The following is a 24,162-nucleotide window of genomic DNA, read 5'->3' on the forward strand; positions in this document are numbered from 1 at the left end:
GTCTCAAGATTCTGCTGGGGCTTCTGGTGCTCGGTTGCCATCCGACTTCAGCTCAAGTTGTCTCCCTGTTCCCCGATCCTTTGTCAGCTGTTATTTTGAATTCTCTTAGCCTCTGAGTGTTTTTATTTATATCTGGCTGAAAGCCCTTTTAGGAAGCAGGCAGTTATAAATCACTCATGGCCAATCCATAAAATTGAGAGAAAACTCCAGGAGGACCGATCCCCCCCGCCCCCCAGATAATCAAGATGCTGCTGGCTTGAGATTTGGGTCCATGGGATATCTACAGGAGGAAGAAGGGAGGAGGTGAACAAGTGGTGGGCTACCTGATCCTGGATGATGAAGAATGGGTATTGTTTTCTGTCTGTGTATCTTTCCATCAGGCCTTTAGGGAGAGCTATATATTCAGAGTTCTCGTTCTCTCTCTCTCTCTCTCTCTCTCTCTCTCTCTCTCTCTCTCTCTCTCTCTCTGTGTGTGTGTGTGTAGATGGAGTTTTTTTCAGGGCCACCAGCTTCAAAATAAACACACAGAGACTTAATATTAATTATAATTGCTTGGCTGATAGCTCAGGCTTGTTACTAACTAGCACTTACAACTTAAATTAACCCATATTTCTTATCTAAGTTCTACCATGTAGCTCATTTTCTACACATCCTGCTTCCTCTATGTCTGGCTCAAGACTCATGACCTCTTCTCATTCTGCCCTTATTCTTCCCAGCATTCCTGGTCCCTGAAAATCCTGCCTAGCTATCAGTCAATCAGCTTTTTATTAACAATGAGAGCAACACATTTCCACAGTATAAAGAAGGATTATTCCACAGCATATATATCTTCTAAAGATCTGTTTCAGGGCTAAAGTATGTTCCTTAAGCCTGAAGAAAGAGCCACAGGAGAGAGTTGCCATACTTAATGGGAAGGGCTGTCATATGTTGAGCACAGTGCAGTGGTGTGGGAGGGGCAGAGTCTCTGTCAGGCTGTCTGTTGTCAGGCCTTTGGTCACAAGGAGATGGGGGAGGCCAGGCATCTGGCCAGCACTCCAGGGAACTGAAAGTCTAAAAACCATTGTATCGAATCTGAAAAGTCAAACCCATGGGGTTGGTGTGGGAGGCTGGGGTGGGAGACTGGGGTGGAAGTCTGGGGTGGGAGACTGAGGTGGAAGACTGGAGTGGACGGCTGGGGTGGGAGGCTGCCCACCAAGATGAGTGGTTGGTCATATTGCTTTGAAAAATTCTAGTTCTCTTCCCTCAAGGTTTGCTCAGAAAATGTGAGTGAATGGGTGGCTGAAACTAAACAAAATGTCAACCTGCAGAGGAGACCACAAACATTGGCCAGTTCATTTATTGAAAATGGGTTAGCCAAATTGGTCACTGTAAGGACCAGAAGAGTCACTGTGACATGTCTGTCACCCATCTGTGTCTTCTAGGATGACAGACAGTCTTTAACTTTTGTAAGGCAACATCCTAAAAGAAAGGGGTTTCTTCCCCCATCTGTAACGGAAAAATAGTCTTTAACCAAGGCCCAGGGTGCCGAAGTGAGTGGTGGGAAGCAGGGAGACAGGGAGACTGAGTCAGCACGTCCCCTACTCTAGAGACAGAGGCAGCCTCCCAACAGGGGTGCTGAGAACACCTCAGATTCACAAATGTCCTTTTTAAGATTCCCATTGGTCACTGATTCCCTCAGCCTCAATTCCCAGGAAAACCAGACCTATCTTTGCACAGGGGCTCTTTGGAAGTGTGTGCTCTAAGTGAGTTGGAAAGGATTCCTTTCAGTACAACATTTGCTGAGCCTAATTATACCTTAAGGGTCAGAGATACACAGATGAGAGACAGAGTTTGGAAGGACACACAAGAGTCTGCTAGGGTGACCCTTGAGTTGTTAACCAAGTAGGGGACAACACCCTGAAAACAAATAGTTGTAACTATGTTGGAACAGGGTTGGCTAGCTTTTCTGCAAAAAAATAGTAAATACATTTTTTGTTTTGTTTGGGGGTTAGATAATGTGTGTCTCAGCTATTCAACTGTCCTTGTAGGGAAAAAACAATCATATTACATAAATGGATGTGGCTGTATCCCAATACACATTTACTTATTGAGACAATCATGGTTGGCGCACAGGGAATAATCTCTTCAACTCTGCTAGAGGAATGCTTGTAATGATATGGGAACAACAATAACAGAGCTACCATCCTGGTAGTTGTTTTGTGCTAGATTCAATAGTAGGTTCAGTATGTTTGGTTTGTATATATTTACATACTCATTTTCATAACAATTTAGGAGGACTTTGAGATTCAAGAGCCACAGTCAAGAACTAAGAAGAGCAAATGTAAAGTTGAAGTCTATGTTCACAACTAAATGACTCAAAATGTCATTAGCAAACAGGGCAGAAGGCTAGAGAAGGAGCCTACCAAAGGTCCCCAAGGGCAAATGTCTCCTGAAGTGTGGGAGCTCCCAGCTCTGAAAACCTGGGCAGACTTAATAAACCCTGTCAGCACCAGTGACTTCCTAGGGTCTGGGGTCTTTGGGCCCCAGCCTGCAAAGGGGGCCTCCTGGCCTGCCCTTCCTTCCCAGAGTGCCTCTGCAAGGACCACAGAAGCATTGTCCCATCTGTCCCTGGCTGCTGCTCCCCCTTGTAACTCAGGCTTTTATAGAGGCAGGGAATGCTCCATGAGAATGGCTTAGCTTAACCCTGGGATTGAACTTCATGCTGTTTACCTAACAGTTAAAGCTTAGGTTGAGCCTTTGCAAGGATAATGAATGGTGGGGAGCCAGATGGAGCAATGTGGATCTGGTTGTTAAAGACAAGACCTTCTCCATGATGAATTGGTGAAGGCTCAGCCAGATAAACTGCCTCTGGGCCCATGTCAGTGACTTGGGTGGTAGTTATTGTTGAGGTTCATGCCCCAGATGCTCTGTTCTGTATAGTTCCAGAAGCCTCATCCTGGGACACTGAACAGAACCCCTGGTTCAGTCAGACAACCCTCAGTTCAGGCCTGTTTATGATGCATATCTAGCAGCCATGATGCTTGGAACAGGCTGGCTCATCCTGCTGAGCTTCAGCATATGCAGGCTGTTGTTAGAGCTAGGTAAGACCAAGCCTGTGAAGTGAGATAGAGCCTGTGTTGGGATAAATGTCAATACTCTCCCAAGGATGCCTGGGAATGACTCCCATATCCTGGCTCCCTAGAGGGAAGTTCCCTGTGGTTCCTTCTTGTCTGTGTTATGAAACAGTATACCTAATGCTTGTCTTGCTATGTTTTAGGCAGGGGCATGGAAGGTGGTTAAGCCCAGTCCCTCCTCTGGAAGGTAAGAGCTTACTAATATGTGGTGTGTGTTTGTGTGTGTGTGTGTGTGTGTGTGTGTGTGTGTGTGTGTGTGTGTGTGTTAAGGAGGCATGGAACTTCTGACAGGGTCCACAAGGGAGAGGAGTTCCGAGGACAAGCTTATTGGGATATTCTTACTTACAGACTAGCTCAGGACAAGCCTGTTGACTATAGATGTGCTTTTCTAGCTGGACTCCCAGGCAAGTGACAGAATAGAGAGCTGAGGGCTGAGGGAAGTGTCTGGTGGCAGAAGGCCCCCTGTGTTCCTAGCTTTACAAAGTCCCTGTTCAAATCAGGTGCAGCTCTGTTTTTTTTTTTTTTTTTTTTTTTTTTTTTTTTTTTTTTAATCAGTGCCCAAAAGCCAACAAAAGCCAGTGTCAGAGAAAAACAAAGTATGGTTTCTCAAAACAGGAAAAGCCAGAGATAGCAACCACAGCTCATTAGGATGTTGGAGGCTAGCCTTAGAAACTTGTTTCTTTTTGACTCTCAGCTGTTCTCTGTTTCATTATGACTTCACCCTTAAACAACTTCTTCATCATCACAACAGGGATTCTGGTTTATTCTCTTAAGTGATCAGCCTACAGTTATGAGTAAAATCTCCCAGCATACCCAGCAATGCCTTACTGTGTCTTATTGCTTGTGGTTCAGCCATACATCACCTTTTATCCAATCTCTGTGAGCCCGGGATGTGATGTGTAGATTTCCACAGGCTCCCTCCTGCCCTGGCGTTGTTGTCTAGGCTCCTGGCTTCTAGTCTCATGACTGCTCCTCATAGGCAAAGTGCAGCCTGGCCTTGAGGGGCAGAGAGTGAGGGTGCAATTAAAAACTTACATCAGTGTTATGAGGTCATTCAGTATGGCAGTGAGGGAATAAGGCACTTCACTTTCAAGAAGGTTTGTTCCAAACCGTCTTCAGCCCCCTGGAGCCACCAGACCTGACTCCACCGTGCAGCCCCAGCCCCAAGCTATTGCAGCGTTTTTTTGGTCTCTGAAGCCATGAGTCCCAGCATGGCGATGAATAGGGTGAAGATGTCTCAGTGGGAGGCACTCCCTCCCACCTGTTCTGGAGAGGTTTTCTCCCTGTCTCTGATGATCTCAGCTGCTACTTTTCCACCCTGGGGACTCTTTGAGGACTGTTAGCTCCCAGAGATAAGCTGCATGTCCTGATTGGCGATGCTGGCCTTGGGGTAGGACTGGCAGCTGGAGCCATCAAGACTGTCAGGAAACAGCTCCCATATCCAGTTGTTGCCACTGCAAAGACCAGTCTGGCTACAGCAGCTTTGAATGTTTAGTTGTTGTTTGCTTGTTTTTATTATTTTTGTATGTGTTCATGTGCACACATGTGAGCGTGCACTCAGAAGCCAGAATCAACTTTAGGGGTATTCCTCAGGAATCATCCAATCTTGTTTTTGTTGAGATCTGGTCTTTCATTGACCTGGTGCTCACCAAGTGAGCCCCTGGATCTTCCTGCTCTGCCTCCCAGACACTGGAATTAGAAGCATAGTCACACGACCAGCTTTTTTTTGTGTGTGTAAACCTGGGTTCTGGGTATCTAACACAGGTCATCATGCTTGTATTGAAAACACTTATCTACTGTGCTATCTCCCCAGCTTATTTTTTTTTGTTTCCTTTTGAGACAGGCTCTTGCTATGTAACCCTGATTAGCCTAGAAGTCATGATCCTCCCGCTTCAGCCTCTCAAGTGCTGGGATTACAAGCATGAGGCACTGTGCTGGGCTAGGAGGTCTGCTTTAATCCTGTATCCTCTGACTGTGTGACTAGCATAATGCATCTTTGACATCTGATTTTTCTCATCTGTAAAATGGAGCTGTAATTCCTTGCCCAGATCCCCTCTCTCTCTATCTGTGCTGGGGACACAGTGTGTCATATGAGAATGAGTTTGATCACAAGAATCTGTGCATCAAAAAGAGAGGCTATGGGGTACTGAGCAACTGCTGGACCCGTGTGACATTCCCACAGAAGCTTCCAGAAAGTGAGCTGTTGGTCCTGGGTTTGAGCTGTTGACATTCATGAACAGGAAACAGAAGCTGCTACAAGGCCTGCAGAGGTAGCCACAGATGCTTTCTCAGGCCAAGAAGACGCATCATCTGGGAGAGGTCAGGGTAGGATTTTGGGAGGGCCCATCCTTCAAAGACTCTCCGTGAAGCCCCAGGGCCTAGGTCAGTGCTTGGTGCCTGGATGGTGGCACCAGACAGACCTTGTTGAGGGAATGGATGACTCAGACAGTCATTGTAGAGGACATCATTTTTTTTTCTGGCATTTCCAAACCAGGTCCTTCATAGAGACCCCAACGGGCATTTCCCAGAATGAAACTTGAGGGGAAGTAAAGTGGAGGCACAAGAGAAGCATGCTGGGAAATGGGCAGTTTGGGAGGATGAAGTGGGGAGTACTGGGCTGGTTTTGGTTTTGTCTGTTACAAAGTTTGGATGAAAAGGCTATTGCCACTGGTTTTCTGGATTGACATTTTCCAGCTCTCATGTGAACAAAATGCCATTTCCTCCATCCTCATCCCTGTCCTAAGGAATAAAGTTGTCTTAAGGTGCAGATGTCCAAAGTCCACGGGATGCTGTTGTTGAATCTGGTCTAGTCGCACACTCTGGCTTCAGAGGGTCTGTGTGTGCAGTGCAGCCAGAGCTTGGCTGGCAAACTGATACCTCTGGTCCTCTGCCTGTCATGAGGGACAAATGTTCCCAAAGCCCTGCCTCATAGGAATGGGTGATTCTGGGTACCAAGAGAGCAGGACTTGTTAGTGTCCTTACAGACCCCAATGGCTGCCCTCTGCTGAGAAGGTGGTGGTCTCAGGAGTGGGCATCTGGGCATCTGCCTCCTCTGAGAATACATCCCAGCTTCCTAGGTGCTGTGGCTAGCTCCTTGGGGGTGCTGGAGAGAGCCGTGGGGGATGTTACAGACCCTGTTGCAGGCTGAGGTTGAAACTGCATGTCCTGTTGCTAAGTTTGTCCTAAAAGTTCATTTGCAAAGGACTCCTGGGTGAAGGCAAAGAGGAGGGGCCTGTGCTTTGAGAGGGTTCTGTGCATGGAATTTTCTGGGGGAAAATCTGCATATATATGTGGCAGGAAAAAACCAAGAAACGTGGTTGAATTAGTTATTTTTCTCACTGCCAGACCAAATACCCCTCAAGAAGCAAGTTGAGGAAGAAGGCTTCTTTTGGCTCACAGTTTAAGGATACAGCCCGTCATGGCAGAGGAGGCATGACAACAGGAGTGAGAGACAGCTGGTCACATTGTGTCACGTTCAGAAAGCGGAAAGTGAGCCAGAAAGCGGAAAGTTGGGTTAGGCGATACAACCTCAAAGCCAGACTGCCTGACACCCACTTCCTCCAGTGACATTCCCCTTCTTAGAGGCTCCACAACACTCTAAATGACAGCACTATCTGGGAAACAAGTGTCCAAACACATGAGCCAGTGGGGACAGTTCACATTCAAACTGGTGAAAAGAAAAACTCAAAAGCTAAACGGGAAGCCCTGTGGGAGTGGGGTTGACATGGCCACGCCCATGAATGTACAGTGGCCCAACTGGTATATGTTCCCATCTTTCCAGAAAGATGTAACACAGGGCTGGGTTCTTCCCACTTCTTGTGTGGGGAGCTCCAAGAGCCATGATGGGGTTGCCAGGAAAATTAGTTCTGAAGGGATCAGAGCACCCAAGGTACCTTCAGACTCAGGACTTGTACTTTTAACATCTGTCTTGTGTTCTGTGTGACATTTTTTTTCCTTCACTCATTCATTCACCGTCTTCTCAAGGAACCCTCAGAGCTGAGGCATGCTGACCCTTGGTCCACGCCCCACTGTCTGTACATGAGTCTGAAATGAAATGTAGCTGAGGAAGAGTAGATATGAGTGTGATGCCAGGCAAAGGGGTGTTAGCAACTTTTTTTTTTTGTCACAGCAATCAAATGCCTGACAGAAGGTAACACGAGTAAACGATGATTTATTTTGTAGGTACAGTCCACTATGGAGGAGGGTGGGGAGGTGGGGAGTCAGGGTAAGGGGGGGGGGAAGAACATGATGGTGTTGCTGCTCAGGCTGTAGTGGCAGGAGTGTGAGGCAAGGAACAGGAAGCAGAGACAAGAGAGGAAGCCAGCTGAGGCCATAAGCCTCAAGGCCTGGCCCACCCTCTAGAGATCCACTTCCTCCCATCTAGGCCATACATCTCTACTGGTCCACAACCTTCCAAAACAGCACACCAGTTCAGGGAACAAGTGTTTAAACATAGGAGCCTATGGTAAACATTTTTACGTTCAAACTGTCACAAAAGACTTAGATTGTTATTTGAATTAAGGCACACATGGCAAACGTATGTACCTCTTACTTGAATACTTCTGTCGTTTATAGCAATGATAGTTGTTAAACGTATATAAGCTCTCTTTACAAACCACAGACTAGAGGCCAAGAAGATCACTGCTTACAGATAGAGTTGGATGGAGCCAGGTTTAACTCACACTAAGACCCTTATCACCCTGTCTGGGATGTGGTGTGTGATTTACATCACTTCTGGGCTGTGTTTGAAGTGATGACATTTCTAGGCCTATGATCATTGGCTTGAGAGATGCAAGACCTGGCCTTCCTGAAGGAATGAGGCCAATTCAGGGCAATCACATCTAGGTCCATACTTCAAGGAGCTACCCCAGGGACCACACAACCCTGAGAACAGAACTCTATATGCATCTGATGAGGCACCACCAGGCTTTTGGAAGGACCAGGCTCCACCTTGCTCACTGGCCTTCCTGAGGGTGCTTGTAGTTGGCACTGCTGATGAGACTGAATTAGATTAATTGGTATGTAAGGCCCAGAGGAGCATACTTGAGGGCATAAATCAGAGGTGGCAACTGGTAGCTGCAGTCTAATTCCCTAGAGACATGTGTTTGGTCCTTGTGGTATTTCTCTCTCTCTCTCTCTCTTTTTTTTTGTTATTAGCTTTAACATTTCTAAATCAGGTGGTTTTATTTTTAGCTCTAGAGTTTTGGTTTTTCTTGGAAACTGGAAGTGCTTGCCAACAAAAGATGGTATTTCTTCCTGACCCCGAAACTGAATAATAGCCTCCCTAGTTAAGTGACAGTTGCATTCTCTGCCACCACAGACCCCATCAGTCCACGGAAGCTCTGCCATTCATCTTACTTGCCTGAACCCAAAAGGAGATGTGTGTACTATCTCTTCATGGACCTTGTTTTCAAGAAGCTGCTTCTCAATTAAAGCAAGCCCGCTTACCTACGGATTACAGATTGGCTGTTGTTGATTCACTCAGCGAACACTTGGAAAGCCACTCTTCTGTGTTTGTCCCAGCACTGGCTGGCACTGGGATATGAATATTTATATCTTTATAATGAATATTTATAAGGATATTCATGGCAGTATGAATGAGACAAGTTCTTGATGTTGAGGCATTTTTATTCTAACTGATCTGAGGCCTATGCACATCTCTCTGGGAGAAGTCACAGTGGAATCTGTGAGCATGTCACCTGAAGTACAAAAGGATTTCTGCAGGTGGAGCCAAGCAGAGGATCACAAATGGGGAGATCAACCAGGTCACCTGCAGAGACAGATATAACATCATAGTCACTGAAGTCCTTACATCAGGGAGTACAAAGTCAGAGAAGGAAATACACATGTGGAGGCCGAGGTCAGAGGTCAGAGAAGACAGCTTCTTTGCAGTCTGGGGAGCAGGGAGAAGGGGTCCTGCGGGAAGAGGGCTTGAGGCAGTCCCAGCACCTGTGAGTAAAGAGATGCTCCCTTCCCTTGAGCCCCCAGGAGGAAGACAACTAATACTCAGATTTTATTTACTTATTCTGAAATGTTGATACTTTATATGTGTAGGTGTTTTGCCTGCATGTATGTCTGTGCACTGCTTGCATGCCTGGTATCATCAGAGGCCAGAAGAGGGTGTGAGATCTCCTATAACTGGAGTTACAGATGGTTGTGGTTGCTGGGAGTTGAACCCAGGTCTTCTTGAAAAGTAGCCAGTCATTTTTCCAGCCCCTGCCCTACACAAAGAGTTTAGTCTACTGAAATGGAACTTGACTTTCAGCATCAGATTTTTTTTTTTTTCAAGACAGGGTTTCTCTGTGTAGCTTTGTAGACCAGGCTGGCCTCAAACTCACAGAGATCTGCCTGCCTCTGCCTCCCAAGTGGTGGGATTAAAGGTGTTCAACATCAGAATTTTAAGAGAATAAATTTGTATTGTTTTTTTGTCACTAAGTTAGCCGTGATTAGTAGGAAAAAATACAGAAGAGGAATCACTTTTTCTGGGGTAAAGAGGAGTAATGGTTTAGGAAGGAGGGTGTATTTGAATTGGGTTTTGAAAGATGGATAGGAGTTGTCAGGGATGGAAAGCAGCTCATGCATGAGGAGAAGATGTATACAAACATTATAAAAACACAGCGCATATCCTCAGGGTGGCTATTTATTGGACGCTGTGGTCAGAACATAGTTTCTGTGGCACTCCAGGGAGGACTTGTCTAAAGGCAACTGGCAGGCTTATAGCCAGGGTGATAGCATTCTGTGTGTACCTGGCAAGGATGGAAAGCCAGGCTTCCTAGTTTGATGGTGTGCAGTAAATGCTAATAGCTAGCACTCTGGGAGAAGCGATGACCCTCACAGATGGTTCTCACTCAGGTCTGTTTGTGTATGCTCCCATTACACTAAGTAGCTCTTATTAATGATGGCCGAGATGAAGTGGACAGTTGCATGTCATCGGACAGTTTGCAGTATAGAAGTCCATTAAGACTTCTCACAGATCATAGTGAGACCTAGCAAGATTGCGAGAGAGTGACTGAGTATTGACATCCTTCAGTTTTAGCTAACTTATTCAGTTGTAAGTCTGTGTAACTTGATTTTGTGCATGTATCTGTACTGGTGTGTGGGGTGTGTGTGTGGGCGCACCCTGGCATGTGCACTCATGTATATAGAGGCTAGAGATCAACCTCTAGTGTTGATCCTAGAGGAACGTTGTTTTGAGACAGGGTCTCTCCTAAATTAGGTTAGACTAGGGAACTTCAAAGCTGGCCCTTGTGAGCCAGGTGAGCAGTCTCCTCTATATCCCACAGCAGAAGCTTGTCTAAACTCTGTGTAGAAAAGACCTAGGATTCCAGGCTCAGCCAGGGTTAATGGGCCCCAGATCCATCCACCTGGGAAGGCAGAGCCAATCCCAGAGCCTGAGAGAGGTCCTGACCCTTCATTTCCTCTGAGCATCCCTTGGGGCCCTGCTCCTTATGGGGGCTCTTGGAATTTGGCATACCGTGTGGTCCTTGACTCCACAGATGACTCACATCACCCTGGCGTGAGTGACTCAAGGAAGTGTCCCTGGACAACCAGGCACAAAGGGAACCGGGTAAGATTTATTTCTGCTTGGAGCTAAGTAGAAGGCTTAGACACTTCCCTGCCATTCCTGGTGCCTTTGAACTGTCTTGGATTGAGCAATCATACATATTTCCAAGAAGAAAAAAAAAACGTTTTCAAGCAGACTTATTTTTTAAAAGAAAAACTGCTGAAGTGAACAAGCTGGAAAGGAAACCTGGGGCGACGTTTTTGGCTTATTTCCTGTCATGGCGGGGGAGGGGAAGTGGGAGCAAGGAGGTCTGGCCCTGGCCTGAGCATTCTTCAAAGGCCAATGGATCTAGAGATCAGATAATCAGGGAATGCCAAATGCCAAAGCCTCCTTGGGGCATTCGCACCCAGGACTTTCCAAGTGTCAGGGAAGGAGGGAACACGACATGGGTCCTGATGGGGGCGGGCACGGTTTGGAGATGATTGACAGCTGGACTGAACAAGTAGGTGGACAACTGCACAGCTAAGTCCTTCTCAAGGCAGCCCCAGGTCTGGGGCACCAAGAGGACTGGGTTGCCCCAATCCTGGGCTGTCACAGGCTCCAGAGCGTGTCCACGGGCATTGTCTATTTTGCCACACCAAGGAGCTACCTTGTTGGGGGGGTCTTCTCCCTAGAGTTCTGTCTGGGAAGCAGGCTGCTCACCTCCCAAGAGAAGCAGGGAGCAGGTCCCTCTGGGACTCTTCAGCACAGCACTGTTGCTGCTTTCCCCTCACTACGTCATCCTGGGGAAGGAGGGTTGCCTTTACTTGAGATGGTGCCTCCCCACCTTTTTTCTTTCTCTTCCCCCCCAACCGGATTTGTAATTCACATTTAATCACAAAAAATAAAACCAGAGCAGCTTGCCACGTGAGCTCACCTCGTGAGAATGACACAGAATAAGCCTCAGAGAGCTAAGGAAATTTGCTCAGACACACTGTGAATAATTGTGCTTTTCTCAACTCTGTTTCCAACTTGTACCACATACTGATAAATCCCACTCATTGTTACTTATCTGTGGTTTTTATACAGCGTTTATATACTCATCATTCTTCCCTCCTGTGTCCAGCTACAGCCTTCATACACTCATCGTTCTTCCCTCCTGTGTCCAGTTACAGGATAAATGCATCAAGTTCCTTGATTTAGCTCTCAGTTTTCTTTTTGTGGAGCTGAGGATCAAAGCCAGAGTTTCGTGCTAGCCAAGCACTCGACCACCAAACTATATCCATATTTCTGTATTTTTTATGTCAAGACAGGGTCTCACTAAGTTGCCCAGATTGGCCTTAAATTCACTCTGTTGCCCAGGTAGACTGAGCCATCTTGTGTTTTCTGAGCCCTTTCCATTTTGTCTGAATCTGACAAGCCAGAACCAAGCTTCCTTCTTTTCTATTCCATCACACACACACACACACACACACACACACACACACACACACACACACACACCACAGACACACATAAGAGGAGAACGGCCTTGGGGGAAGTGACTCAGTGGCACTCTTGTCTTAGGGAACTCTCTCCCACTCCCTACACAGCCAACATGTTGGTCCAGACTCTCCTAGTGTGGTCTGGCCCACTTTGGGCAGGGCTTGCTCGCTGGAGAGCCCCCAGGAGTGGCTGGTGTGGCCAGAGAAAACTGGGTCCCAGGATGGTGTCCCAGACAAGGGCAGATCCTTGGAATCTGGTGTGCTGGAGGTGTCTCCCGAGGGCACAGCCAGGCCACTGCCCCATGCTTTTGGCCATTGTAGATTACAGAGGTGGTATTTAGGGAACAGTCCTGGGGAAATGCCTTCCAGGTGTTCATGTCCCCATTTCTACCTTCTCCCCAGCAACCCAAATATGCCTTTAAGAGAGAGCCAGGGAGCCCTTGTCAGATAGATGGTGTGAGTGTTCACTCATGCATCCACTTGTCCTGACAACCCGAGTGTGAGTGTGACCAGCCACTGAAGCAGGCCCTGGGGGTGGGGGACAGGGAGGTGACCACCTGTTGCTTGTGCATGGGAACCTTTAGGACTCACTATTACAACAAGGATGGCAGAGATAACCGGGGCTTTGAACCAGACAGACCCAGGACTAGTCATGGCACAGACCCACTGTTGCCCATGACATAGTCTGAGACTGACAATGGGACAGATCAGATTACCCCTAGCCCTGTGCCCTCTTCCTCAGCCCAGTAATGTTTGCCAAATGCCTAGCAGACCACCTCCTGAAGCTGGTGGCTGTGTGGGAGTGTGGGCATTGCCAGTGGTTGTACTCCTTAGAGCTCCTGTCATGTGTAATGTTCAGTTATCTACTGGTGCATACAGGACTAGTCAGGCTGAGGCCCCTATGTGATTCTGAGTCACTGGGATAAGCATCAAAATCTCAGGCTTTGCTCAGGTTTTGGTGACTGAGGCTGGGAGAACTCAGATGCCTATTCAAAGCGGGCATGGAAAGTTCTAGAGAGCATGCTGGGTATCTGCATGTTGTAGGAACTTACTATTCTAACCCTTATACCAACCCTAAAATGTAGGCACCATTACCACTTTCTTCTTCTTCTTCTTCTTCTTCTTCTTCTTCTTCTTCTTCTTCTTCTTCTTCTTCTTCTTCTTCTTTTTTCTTCTTCCTTCTCCTCTTCCTCCTCCTGTTCCTCCTCCTCCTCCTGTTCCTCCTCCTCCTTCATTTCCTCCTCCTCCTCTTCCTTCTTCTTTTTGTGTCTTTCAAGACAGGGTTTCTCTGTGTAGCTTTGTAGAGCAGCCTGGCCTTGAACTCACAGAGATCCACCTGCCTCTGCCTTCCAAGTGCTGTGATTAAAGGTGTTCACCACCACTGCCTCGTCACCTTTTTACAAATGAGGAAATGGAGGCCAAGGGTGACTAATCCAGCAGGGTAGAACTACAAGAGTTGCAATTGGGTTTTCTGAGCTCTTGGATTCTCTCAAAGTATGCATGAGGTAGACCTGGTGCATTCTGGGTGTAGGACACAGGTCTGAAGTTGGCCAGGCTACAGAGACACTGCCCAGTACTTAGGCTCATTGTGGTCATCTGAGGACATTCTGCAAGGCCACCCAGGGTGAGGGCATGAAAGAGGGTCCTCCTTTCCAGTGAGTGAGACCACTAGTAGAAGAGAGACTAGAAGGTCCACTCTCACACTGGCTTGCCTTCTGTCCCTGGCCAACCTCACACTCATATCATGTTTTCTGATGTGGTCCTTCCCTAGATGCGGCCTTGGTTAAATCCCTACCCTTCTCTCAGCCTCAACACCCCATCTACAAGAGTGGGAACAGGGGAAGCAGTCTCCTGTCCCTCTGGATTTGTAGAGGGGTTGACAGAGATGCATGTTGAGTTACTCTAAGCAGTCTCCTGCCTCAGCCCTTTGCCCAAAGAGAGGCTAGGCTGGATATTAATAGTAGCCTAATCATACTCACATTCTTTGGGTGCTAAATGAAAGCAAAAATCCTAAGCTGTGAGAACAAAACTCTCCCTTCTGAGAAGACTGAGTCACCCCAGTGAGGTCCATGAGGCTGGCTTAACCCCTTGCTTTCCACAAGGGCTTCTTGGTTCTTTCCCTGAAGGCTAGATTAGCAGAGCCAGTGAGAGCCACACAGCATGCAGGCCATGCTCATGGGACACTGTGGCTTCAAGTGAGGGGTTTGATCTTTTCTGGGCATGTCACAAGGCTCTGAGAGAGGCCAGAAGGCTTGTCCCCAAAGGGACCTACACAGTCAGGCAGATATACTGGACATCCTGCCATTGCAATTCCTTCAGACCTCTGTCATCTGCCAAATGGGACCAATTGTGTTACCAGTGTTAGAGCTTCCAATACCACCTCTCGGGGAGGCTGAGAGCACTGAGAGTATTTCTGTAAAGACTATTCATGTCTTCTCCCTGAGTCGTGAAGACAGCCTGGTACTTGTTGAGGCACGGTAAGCCATTGGGACCTACCAAGTTCCCTTTGTCTACCCTAGATACTTAAGTTCCCCAGGACAATGAGCACAGGAAGCTCCTGATGGCTGCTGGGAATAGAATAAAGGTATGTGTCCTCTATTGCCAGAGCCCTCCTGCCTTCCTGTCCTCCTGTCTGCTCCTGATAGCCCACAGGATTCTAAGGTAGCTTTTATGGGACCCAGCCTATGCTTTTGGCCCAAGTGTGAGGCTTCTTGGCACGAACCATTCAATGAACAAGTCTCTGCACAGTTGTGTGCCTGGACAAGTAAGAAATAAGGCCAATGAATGGGCTGCTGCACACCCCCCCCACCACCACCATGAACGAACATGTTGCCACACCACATATTAGGAGCACGAACCCTCAAGCTGTAGGCCTTCTCTGGGCAGTACACATATGTCACAGCTCATGTTTGGAGGTCAGAGGACAACCTTGGATGTCAGTTTAGTCTTCCACCTTATTTGCAGCAGGATATCTTGCTTGTGCTACATTCAGGAGGTCATGTGGCCTACCAGCTTCTTGAATTTTCCTGTCTTCTCCTGCTATTTTTCCTTATGAGCAATGGGATTACAGATGCCTGCTGTCATGTTCAGTTTTATGTGGCTTCTGGAGATTTGAACTCATGTCCTCATGCTTGTGTGGCAAGCACTTTACCTACTGAGTCATCTCCCTAAGCTGCGCTTCTTCCTTTACCCTCAAAAGACAGTTGGCCTGATAACCAACGATTCAGTGTTCCCTCCTCTCCATGCCTCTGGGAGTTTATACCTCATTCTTCTTGCTGGAGAGGGGCTTGCACAAGGCTTTTTGGCTGTGCCCTGGGTAAGAGAGAAGATGATACCCTTTGGACTCAGCCTTACCAGCTACATGGCCTTGCTGATCACCTCTGAGCCTCAGTGCTTTATTACATTAAACGAAAGTAATAAAACTTACAGCAGAGGGCTGGGGGTAGCTCAGTGGCAGAACACTTGCTTAGCATGCTCAAGGCCCTGGTTTCAATTCCCAGTACTGCACAAAAACAAAAATAAAAAACAAACAAACAAACAAAAAACCAAACTAAATAAACACATGCCCTCTCTCATTGGGGTTAAGCATGAAGATAGCACTTGACCATACACAGTAGTGTGGGATACCCCGTAGGGAAACTGCTTTTATTTCATGAAGTAGGTCAACTCTCTTAGGATGGTTTGGGGATGGATATCTAGCCCCTTCACTTACACAAATGGTTGGGTGGTTATCCCAGCAGAGGTTCTTGGGTAGTTTGCCTTAGGAACAAAGGTAACTGAACCCTGTCTGGTTTGTTTCTCCTCTCCATGCCTCAGTCTTCTTTCCTGTGAAATGGGTCAGGTTCTGTTTAATTGTTGGTAAGAGTCCAAAGAGCTGATTGGTTCTTGGCATGCCTCACTTAACCTGGCCTGGCTGGAGAAGCATCAGGAAATATTTGGAAGTGGATTGAAAAGGAGGCGGGAGACAAACATGACTCAGTGTTCTCTCCTTTTATGGGCTGGCACTCAGACCATGGCTTCCTGGAGGCTGTATTCCAAACTGTGCCCTGATGGATGTGAGGCCTACATGCCCGTGAGCCCCCGCAGACCCCCCAGATGTCACCCTTCTGGCTGGACTGGTTTTTACCTTGCTATTTTAAGCATTGAGTTTATAATAATGGGTGGGAAAGCACATGGGGCCTGAGCATCATGGGAACGGACTTCAGCAGGGCCACAGGGTTCCTCTGGAGCTGCACAGACTCCATCTTGTTCAGCCATGGAACTGCAGCCAGGCTCCATCCTGCCACAGCCAGCATCTCCAAGTCTGTCTGACCTTGTTCATGAAGTTTTGCTTCTGGCTGGGGGCTGGCAGAGGTCTGTCTCCAAGAGAGGACTGTGGAGGGTTAGAAATGGGATATTTCTAGAATGGCTTTATAATCCTAGGATCTCTGAATGAACCCTGGGCTGAGAGCATCCTTGTGGCTGGTTGTGACTAGATAGAGTCTGGGACTTCTTGAGTTGGGAAAAGGCCACTGCCGTGCTTGGAATTCCCATGACCCTTGAGCCAGCCAGTATTGAAAGTCCCCCAGGAACAGGAAACTCTTGACCTTGGTGAGCATTCTCCTCCATCTTTAGCTGGCTCCAAATTCTAGAAAAAGTTCCCCTGCCTTCTCACTTGGCTGTTGAGTCCTTGGCCTCAACACCTGTCCTTTTGGAAACCCCAGGACCACATGACTACCTTTTAGATATCTGAGAAGAGATTACTTTCCCTTGCAGCTTCTCTGGACCAGGCTGAAGTCTTGAGTTCTTAAACACAAATTCTTGTCTCTCTTCTGTTTGTCTAAATCCTTGTTTTACAGTACACAATATGTTTTGTGTAGATTAAGACACAAATGGAAAGTGGAATTACTGTCCCTCATACTTTGAAAGCTGTTCCTATTGAGATAGGTTGGACTTGCAAGGGTGAGACCATGACGTTCCCTGAGAAGTGAGCCAACTTGTTACCCTCAACTACCCCCATTACAACGCAATCCCCTCAGCACTACTGACACCATTGCTGCCAATACTGGTGTCTAAGTATAGATGATAAATATATTCAGAGAGCTCACTTTTTTGGGGGAACCCAATGTTTAATTTCTTCATCCAGTCGTCTCTGAGGATGGAAGATGCAGTGGTCCTGGACCCATAGTTTTTAGTCTCTAAAATCAAAACAAAACTGTTTGGAGCCCAGCCCAGCGTGGCTTCTTCCCTGTCAGCTTGTCTACCCTGCTCAGCCCCAGGCTATTCTGCAAATAGATAAGTTTCATTTGCACTTCTGTGTTATGGCTCAGCCCAAACAGCCCTTGTGACACAGAGCCATCACTAAACAAGTTCCATTCCCAGTCTGCATAGTTAGGGACTCTTCCTTATAATTCTTCATTCTGAAGTGTTGATGACAATCACAGTTTTCAGTTGCCTACCAACACTGGACTCAAGACCCCTGAGGGCCAAAACTATACTCCTTTTTCTTTGTGTCGCAACACAGGTCATTGGCCTAATATAAAAAGTTTGTTTGTGAAGAAAGAATGAATGCTTCATCCAGACATAGTGGCACATGCCTGGAATCCTAGCATTTGTGATGTGGAGAAAAGAGAATCAGTCAGCCTCAGCTATGTAATGAGTTCAAAACCAACCCAGTCTGGGCTGTCTTAAACCATTAAAAAAAAAAAAATTCAGTGCATCTGTAGATGGACTTTTCTTTTTGGGCTGCCAGCTCACAAAAAATGACACAGAGGCTTATTATTAATTATGGAAACTTGGCCTTAGCTTAGGCTTGTTTCTAACTAGCTTTTATAATTTAAATTAACCCATATTTTTTAAACTATGTTCTTCCACACACTCATTACCTCATCTCCTTTCTGCCCATCCTGTTTCTTCTGCATCTGGCTGGCGACTTCACTCGCTCTGTCCAGAAGTCCCCACTTATGCTTCCTGTCTAGCTATTGTCTATTTATCTTTTTATTAAACCAATCACAGTGACACATTTTCACACAGTGTAAAGGAATATTCCACAACATGAATGAATGGCCTAGTTGAGATGAGATTTCCAAGGTGACCAGCAGGGGTCGCCCCAAATGCTTCAATGCTGAGTGGGCTACCTATTGGGGTAAAAGACAAAAGCTAAGACAGTTCCCCCTTTGACAGCTCCTGTACTAAATGTCTCCAATTCTTTAAATACTAATGTGGTTCAACTTCTTTAAACCACCATTTTTGATGGATCTTTTGAATATTCATAATGAACCAGACACCTTTCCTGCCTTGGAGAGCCGGGCCCAGAGGGTGGTGTGTACTATGGTTAATGCCAGGTATCAGCCTGGTTTGCAGTGCTCTGATTTAGGGAACTTTCCAGGCCCTCTATGTAGGACAGGAAAGATATCTTTTGTCATGGGAAGCAGCAGAGCTTTCTGGCTCTTCCTATAGGCTCTAGCAGTCAGCAGCTACTCATCTAGAGAGTGACACAGTGTTACTTGGTTAATGGCATTGTCTTTTGTTCTGCCTATGGGGAGGAGGCAGACCACAGGAGAGGATGTGGGGTGTAATGGGAAGAGTCATGGGCACCAATCAAGAAGACCTGGGTGCAAGCACTTGGTGTTCTGTGTGACTCAGGACAAGTGGCTTCCACTCTGAGAGGCTCTTCTCTCACCTATAGAATGGAGTCAATTTGATAATGGTAGTCATGCAGCCGGCAGGAGCTCAGTAGATGGCATACAGATGGTATCTGATCTCAATGACGTATCCTTCTTTGAGGAGATGAAATGTTTCTCTTCTGGAATAGATGTTTTTACTGTAAGGACCAAATTAGATGCAAAAGGTCACTCCTGCCTGTGTAAACAAAGCCAGAGAGCAGGAGGCAATGCAGCTCCCAATGCCTGCTCCAAGCCTTGCCTTGCCTGACCTCTGGTGTTGATGTAAAACCAAGCAGCAAATCTGTGGCTCTTGGATCCTGGAAATGGAACCTAGCTTGGGACAGAATGGGAAGGATTTTGACTTGTCCTTTGGCATCTCCCCAGCCTGCGGAGCCCAAGCCTCTTGGAGCGTCTTTGGGGTTGACACAGCAGAGGTTCCAGGCACACACAGCACTCCAGCCAGGAGGCTGCCATGCCCCACATTCCTGAGGATGAGGAGCCCCCTGGAGAGCCACACGAAGCCCAGACCCAAGTAAGTGCCCCTTCCTGCCCATGGTTAGTCTGGATGGGGGCCAAGCTAAGCATGCTGGGCTGAGGCCACCACTTTCAAGCTGGCCACAGAGTGCTCCGACAACAGAGCAGGCTGCAGTGGGTGCTGGGGAAGGTATATGGCTTTCACTCTGGAGAGCACGCTACCCTGAGTTCACTTAAGTGGCCAGGGGCCTGAGAGTCTTGAGTGTAGCACCATCTAGACAGTGTATGACAAAGGCTTCATGAGATTTCAAACCACCTGGGCCCAGAATGTTCCCTTCTACGCTTGAGAAAGATGTAGAAGAGAAAGGGTAGCAAACATAGCCAAAGGCCACTTTGAAATAATCTGCTTCAAATGAATATCAAAAGTTCATAGTAAAGGATAGGAAAGGGTTTCAGTAAAAGTTGATAATAGAATAGAAAATGATTTTTAAAATGTTTATTAAGAGCGTTTTCATTGAGGCAGGCATGGTGGCTTATGCCTGTTGTCCCAGCCTCCAGGAAACTGAGGTAGCAGGTCACTATGAGTTCTAGACTAGCTTAGGCTACAGACTGAGACCCTATCTCAAAAAACAAAACAAAACAAAAACTCAGACATAATAAAAGCAATGTCAATAGCAAAGAAGGTATCACTGAAGTTTTTTTTTTTCGCAAATGAAGTTAAGAAGAGCTATTTTTAGCTATATTTAATCATAAAGTATCAGTTATAAGTTTATATTCAAATTGAACAAAGAATCAAGTGTTTTTGGTGTTGATATGTATATTATTTGTTTTATTTTATTTTTGTATATGTAATGTATTCATGTGTTTTCATGTACATGGAAGCCAAAGGCTGATGCTTGAGTGTCTTATATTATTCTCTATTTTTTGAGGCAGGGTCTCTCCCTGGACCTGGAAACCCTAGGGGGTCTTCCTATCTGTTTCCCATGCTACCCCTGTCCTTTTTTTTTTTTCTTTCTTTTTTTTAAACGTGGGTGCTAGAGATCCAAACTCAAATTTTCATGCTTGTATGGTAGGGACTTTCTGATTGGGCCATATACCCAGGATCTGTTTATTTTTTTCTATTAATCAAACAATATGTTCACCACATTCTTCACATTTTATTTTATTTTATTTTATTTTATTTTATTTTATAGCAACTCCTTCAAAAGAATGCTTGAAATGTAAGGCCACACATTTCCCCAAGACATTGAAGCCATTCCCTTCTGAAGAACCTATCTTACCCATCATGCTCATTTTTTCTTTATCTGGTCACTTGCCCAGCTCCATCTGATCCTCCTAGATTACAGGCCTTGCTTATGAAGGTCACCACCACCACTGTTTTCTTTGACTTGAATTTTACCGTTGGTTTGCACTGAACTTGTGCTATGCTCTTGTATCTGGTCCATACTAATCCAAGCCAGACACAGGCTTACTAAGCTAGAGAAGAGTGTGTGAGTGAGCATCATTTTTCCAGATGGACAGATTCCTGGTGGATATTTTCGTGTTGTGATGACATTTGTTTTCTTACATATTATAACCGTGGGAACTAAGATAGCAAATACTTGTATTTGCTATCCCTTGTATCTCTACATCCCAAGTTCATGAGTTTGAGATGTGAACTTGGCAGCTTAGGGGTGGGGCGGGGATGTCTTTTCCTTGAACATCTAAAAAAAAGAAAATAGTAAGCCAAACTCACATCTCTCTGCAGACCATAGACCAAGGTTCTAGGGAATGTTCCACAACCATCCCAGGTCATCTAGGGCCACAGTAGGCACTGTTCACCAGCAACCCTAAAGGCGGCTGAGTTCTGGGGGTTTGGGGAGAATGAAAATGGAGTGGCCACAGAAGGCAAACACTGGTGAGTGGATTCAAGTGTGGCTACTCCCCGTACTCTGATGGCTTTCTTCAACCGTCACTCCTGTTCTCCTCTCATGGTGGTCATCTCTGACCCCGCCACTTCACCAACCATGGTAACATATTGAACTTACATTTACCTGGATCCCAAAACTTGGGCAGTTTCCCCAAACAGTTAACCCAAGAATAAGTGTGGGAGTCTTTGTGGCCCCACAGCCAACAGAGTAACTAACAGTATGTGGGAGGCAAGAAGGCAGTTTGGTGCAACATGACCAAGTAGCTGATATTGGCTCAAACTTGAGAAGTCTTACTCTGAGTAGTTTGTCTTAGGCATATTTAAACACAGAACAATTTGATAAAAACTTTCCTGGTGATAATTAACTCAATCTTGTGTGCAAAATAAAGTACAAATTAAGCTAAATAAAAATGAGACATGACTACATAGAAACTCTTTGTAAAACATCACCCATAAAAATGAATTCTATAGACTGAGACAAACAAGCTTATGATAAGGGTCTAGGGGAGATTCTGGTGTGGTCTCAGCCACACATATAGCACAAAGGTCACCAGCCGTTAACCACATCCTCTGCCAGCCTATTGTTTGGATAACAGGTTATGTATGTGTCTATTCCTTTGAAGGAGCAACCTTGTGTATTTACCATTCCAGATTCCCCTAGTATTTGTCTGTGAGCCTCCTACAAATAAAAGCACACTAATGCAAGTATAATACAAGATCAGCAAAGATACAACTTCATCCCTTGTAAAGCCTGAGTTCCATGCTTCCTACATCTGTAGCTCTCAGTGTTTAAGAGAGGGTGCTGCTTTTTTAGAGGACCCGAGTTCAATTCCCAGCACCCACCCATAACTGCCTGCAGGGAATCCTGCTCCTGGGGGTCTGATGTTCTCTTCTGTACACACACACACACACACACACACACACACACACACACACAAATCTTTTTTTAAAAAGTGCTTTGAAACCATATTCTCACAAGACAAGAAAAGCCACTCCTCTTCTAACCCTTGTGGCTGTCAGTTGCTTGTAAGTCCAGCTACATGAAGGCCAGGGTCTAGGGTCTAGGTGAAGGTGAGCTTCTTAGTGACACAGCATGGAAGGAATCCATGAGTTGGCTGGAGAATCAAGGGTAAGAATCCTGATTAGCCAGTAGGAGTTAAATGCCAGTTCCCCACAAGCTAGCCCTCCTGCAACCTGGAGCCAGAATAATGAGGCAATGATCTCTGAGGCTTTTCATGGGCCTTGGTTCTGTCTCTGGGCTTGTAGGAATCTGAGGCTATCCTGAAGATGTCTGAAAGTTCCAGTGGCTGAGGCAGTACCAGATCCTGGAGGATGGGTGAGAGACTCAAGCCACCTAGGATCCAGGAGGCCCAGGTTCCTCAGTTTAAAACTATGACCTCTGTGGTCAGACAGAATTGGCTTTGAATACCAACTCCTCCACATCTTCATCCAGAGACCTGGAAGCCAAGTCTGTTAGATTTTTCATCCCTGTTGCTCCCTGTCTGTTACTCCAAACAAGCATAGCTGTTGCCGCGTCTGTTCTGTCTGGTTAGCTCAGCCCTGTAGCAGCTTAGACCCTTACACAGAGGTTCAAGGTCCACATGAGATTCAACATTCTTTTACTTTCAGGTCTGACTACCAGGCTCTGGGCCTCCCTGAGTTCTCCAGAAGCCAGATAGGCATGGTTCATAAGGAGCTTCTGTCCACACTAAGAGCCTGACACAGAACAGCCTCAGGGGAGGTTCAGATCTCCCAAGCTAGCAGGGGCCTCCAAGGGTGTAAGCCTGACTCCCAGGGAGCACAGAAGCCAGGCAGCCAGGAAAGTGAGGCTGCCCAGGGTTCAGCCGGAAGCCGGTCTGTGTGAATTCCCACTCTGCAAAGCAAGAACAGAGCATCCCTTGGAGCTTATAGCTCCCCGGGGTCCAGTCCTAGTTTTGAATACTCTGCTCTCAACCCTCCATTTCCCACCACTAACCCAAATCCTCACAACAAAAACACCGGGAGTTGGAGGGCTGAATTGTCCTCTGCCCTGAAACTGTTAATCAGAAGCTATAAGCAATCCCTACAGTGAAGTAAAGGCTTCCAGCAATGACTCTGCAGTGTGTTCTCAGCAGTTTGCATTCTGTGGGACGCAGGCACAGGGGCTCTGACTGAAATGAAGCTGTCAGGACACATGCCTGGGACGTTTAGGGACCACAGAATGACAAGACTGTCAGTTGGAAGGATCCTAGATGACATATTTCTCAGTTTGCTTTCTGTTGCTGTGGTAAACACCACGACCAAAAGTAAGTTGGTGAGGGAAGATTTTATTTTATCGTATACTTTCAAGTATCAGTCCATTACTGTTGGAAGTCAGGGCAGGAACCTAGAGCAGAAAGTGTAAAGGAATGCCTGCTGGCCCATATCCTTCACCCTGCAGCCACAGACCCCGGATACAATGTGGTCAAGTCATCAGTGATCTCCTGAGCTGTGACCAAAAACCATTTAAGAAGCTGACTCATTGTGCTGGCATGATATCCTCAGAGGTGCCTAGCACATTTGGGGCATAGGAGCTCATGTCAGTAAAAGCCTGAGTTTTACTTGTACAAGCCGCCCCCCCACCACCACCACCTTGGGAGTTTCTAGAAGCCTCCAGGAGCAGGTCACTGTAGCTCATAGACAGACCATCTGCCTTCCTATTGTCAATTTCGACATTCCCCACTCCACCTCTGTCTTCCATCTCCCTGACACAAAGCTACTTAATGAATAAATAGCCAGCCAGGTACCAGATACTATGCAACTGTATTAGTACAATTCGCTTTAGAAAAAAAAATTATTCTTTGGAAAAATCCATACATTTGTACAATGTATTTTAACCCTAGACATCTACCATTACTTCCTTCAATTTTCCATAGTGCCCACCAGTCTCCCTCCCAACTTCATGTCCTTTGCTATTAATAGTCCCCTGAGTCCACTTATTGCTGCTTATTCCATATGCACAAAGCGGCATGGTCAACCTACCGGCAGCTTCTTTCCTGATGGAGAATGACTCTCCTCTTCAGTAGCTACCAACTGC

At 46.5% G+C, this 24,162-nt stretch overlaps 1 protein-coding gene across 1 annotated transcript in view; it reads left to right on the forward strand.

Annotated features, from left to right (window-relative positions):
* The window catches only part of Irag1 (inositol 1,4,5-triphosphate receptor associated 1), a 148,393-nt gene that overhangs the window by 62,635 nt on the left and 61,596 nt on the right, over positions 1-24,162 (forward strand). The window contains exon 2 of the mRNA XM_035442290.1: positions 19,109-19,256. Coding sequence (XP_035298181.1) covers positions 19,197-19,256 — 60 coding nt within the window. The 5' untranslated portion in view covers positions 19,109-19,196. The remainder of the gene's footprint in view (positions 1-19,108; positions 19,257-24,162) is intronic.

This window comes from Cricetulus griseus, chromosome 3 (genome assembly GCF_003668045.3).
Source record: "Cricetulus griseus strain 17A/GY chromosome 3, alternate assembly CriGri-PICRH-1.0, whole genome shotgun sequence".
Taxonomy (NCBI): domain Eukaryota; kingdom Metazoa; phylum Chordata; class Mammalia; order Rodentia; family Cricetidae; genus Cricetulus; species Cricetulus griseus.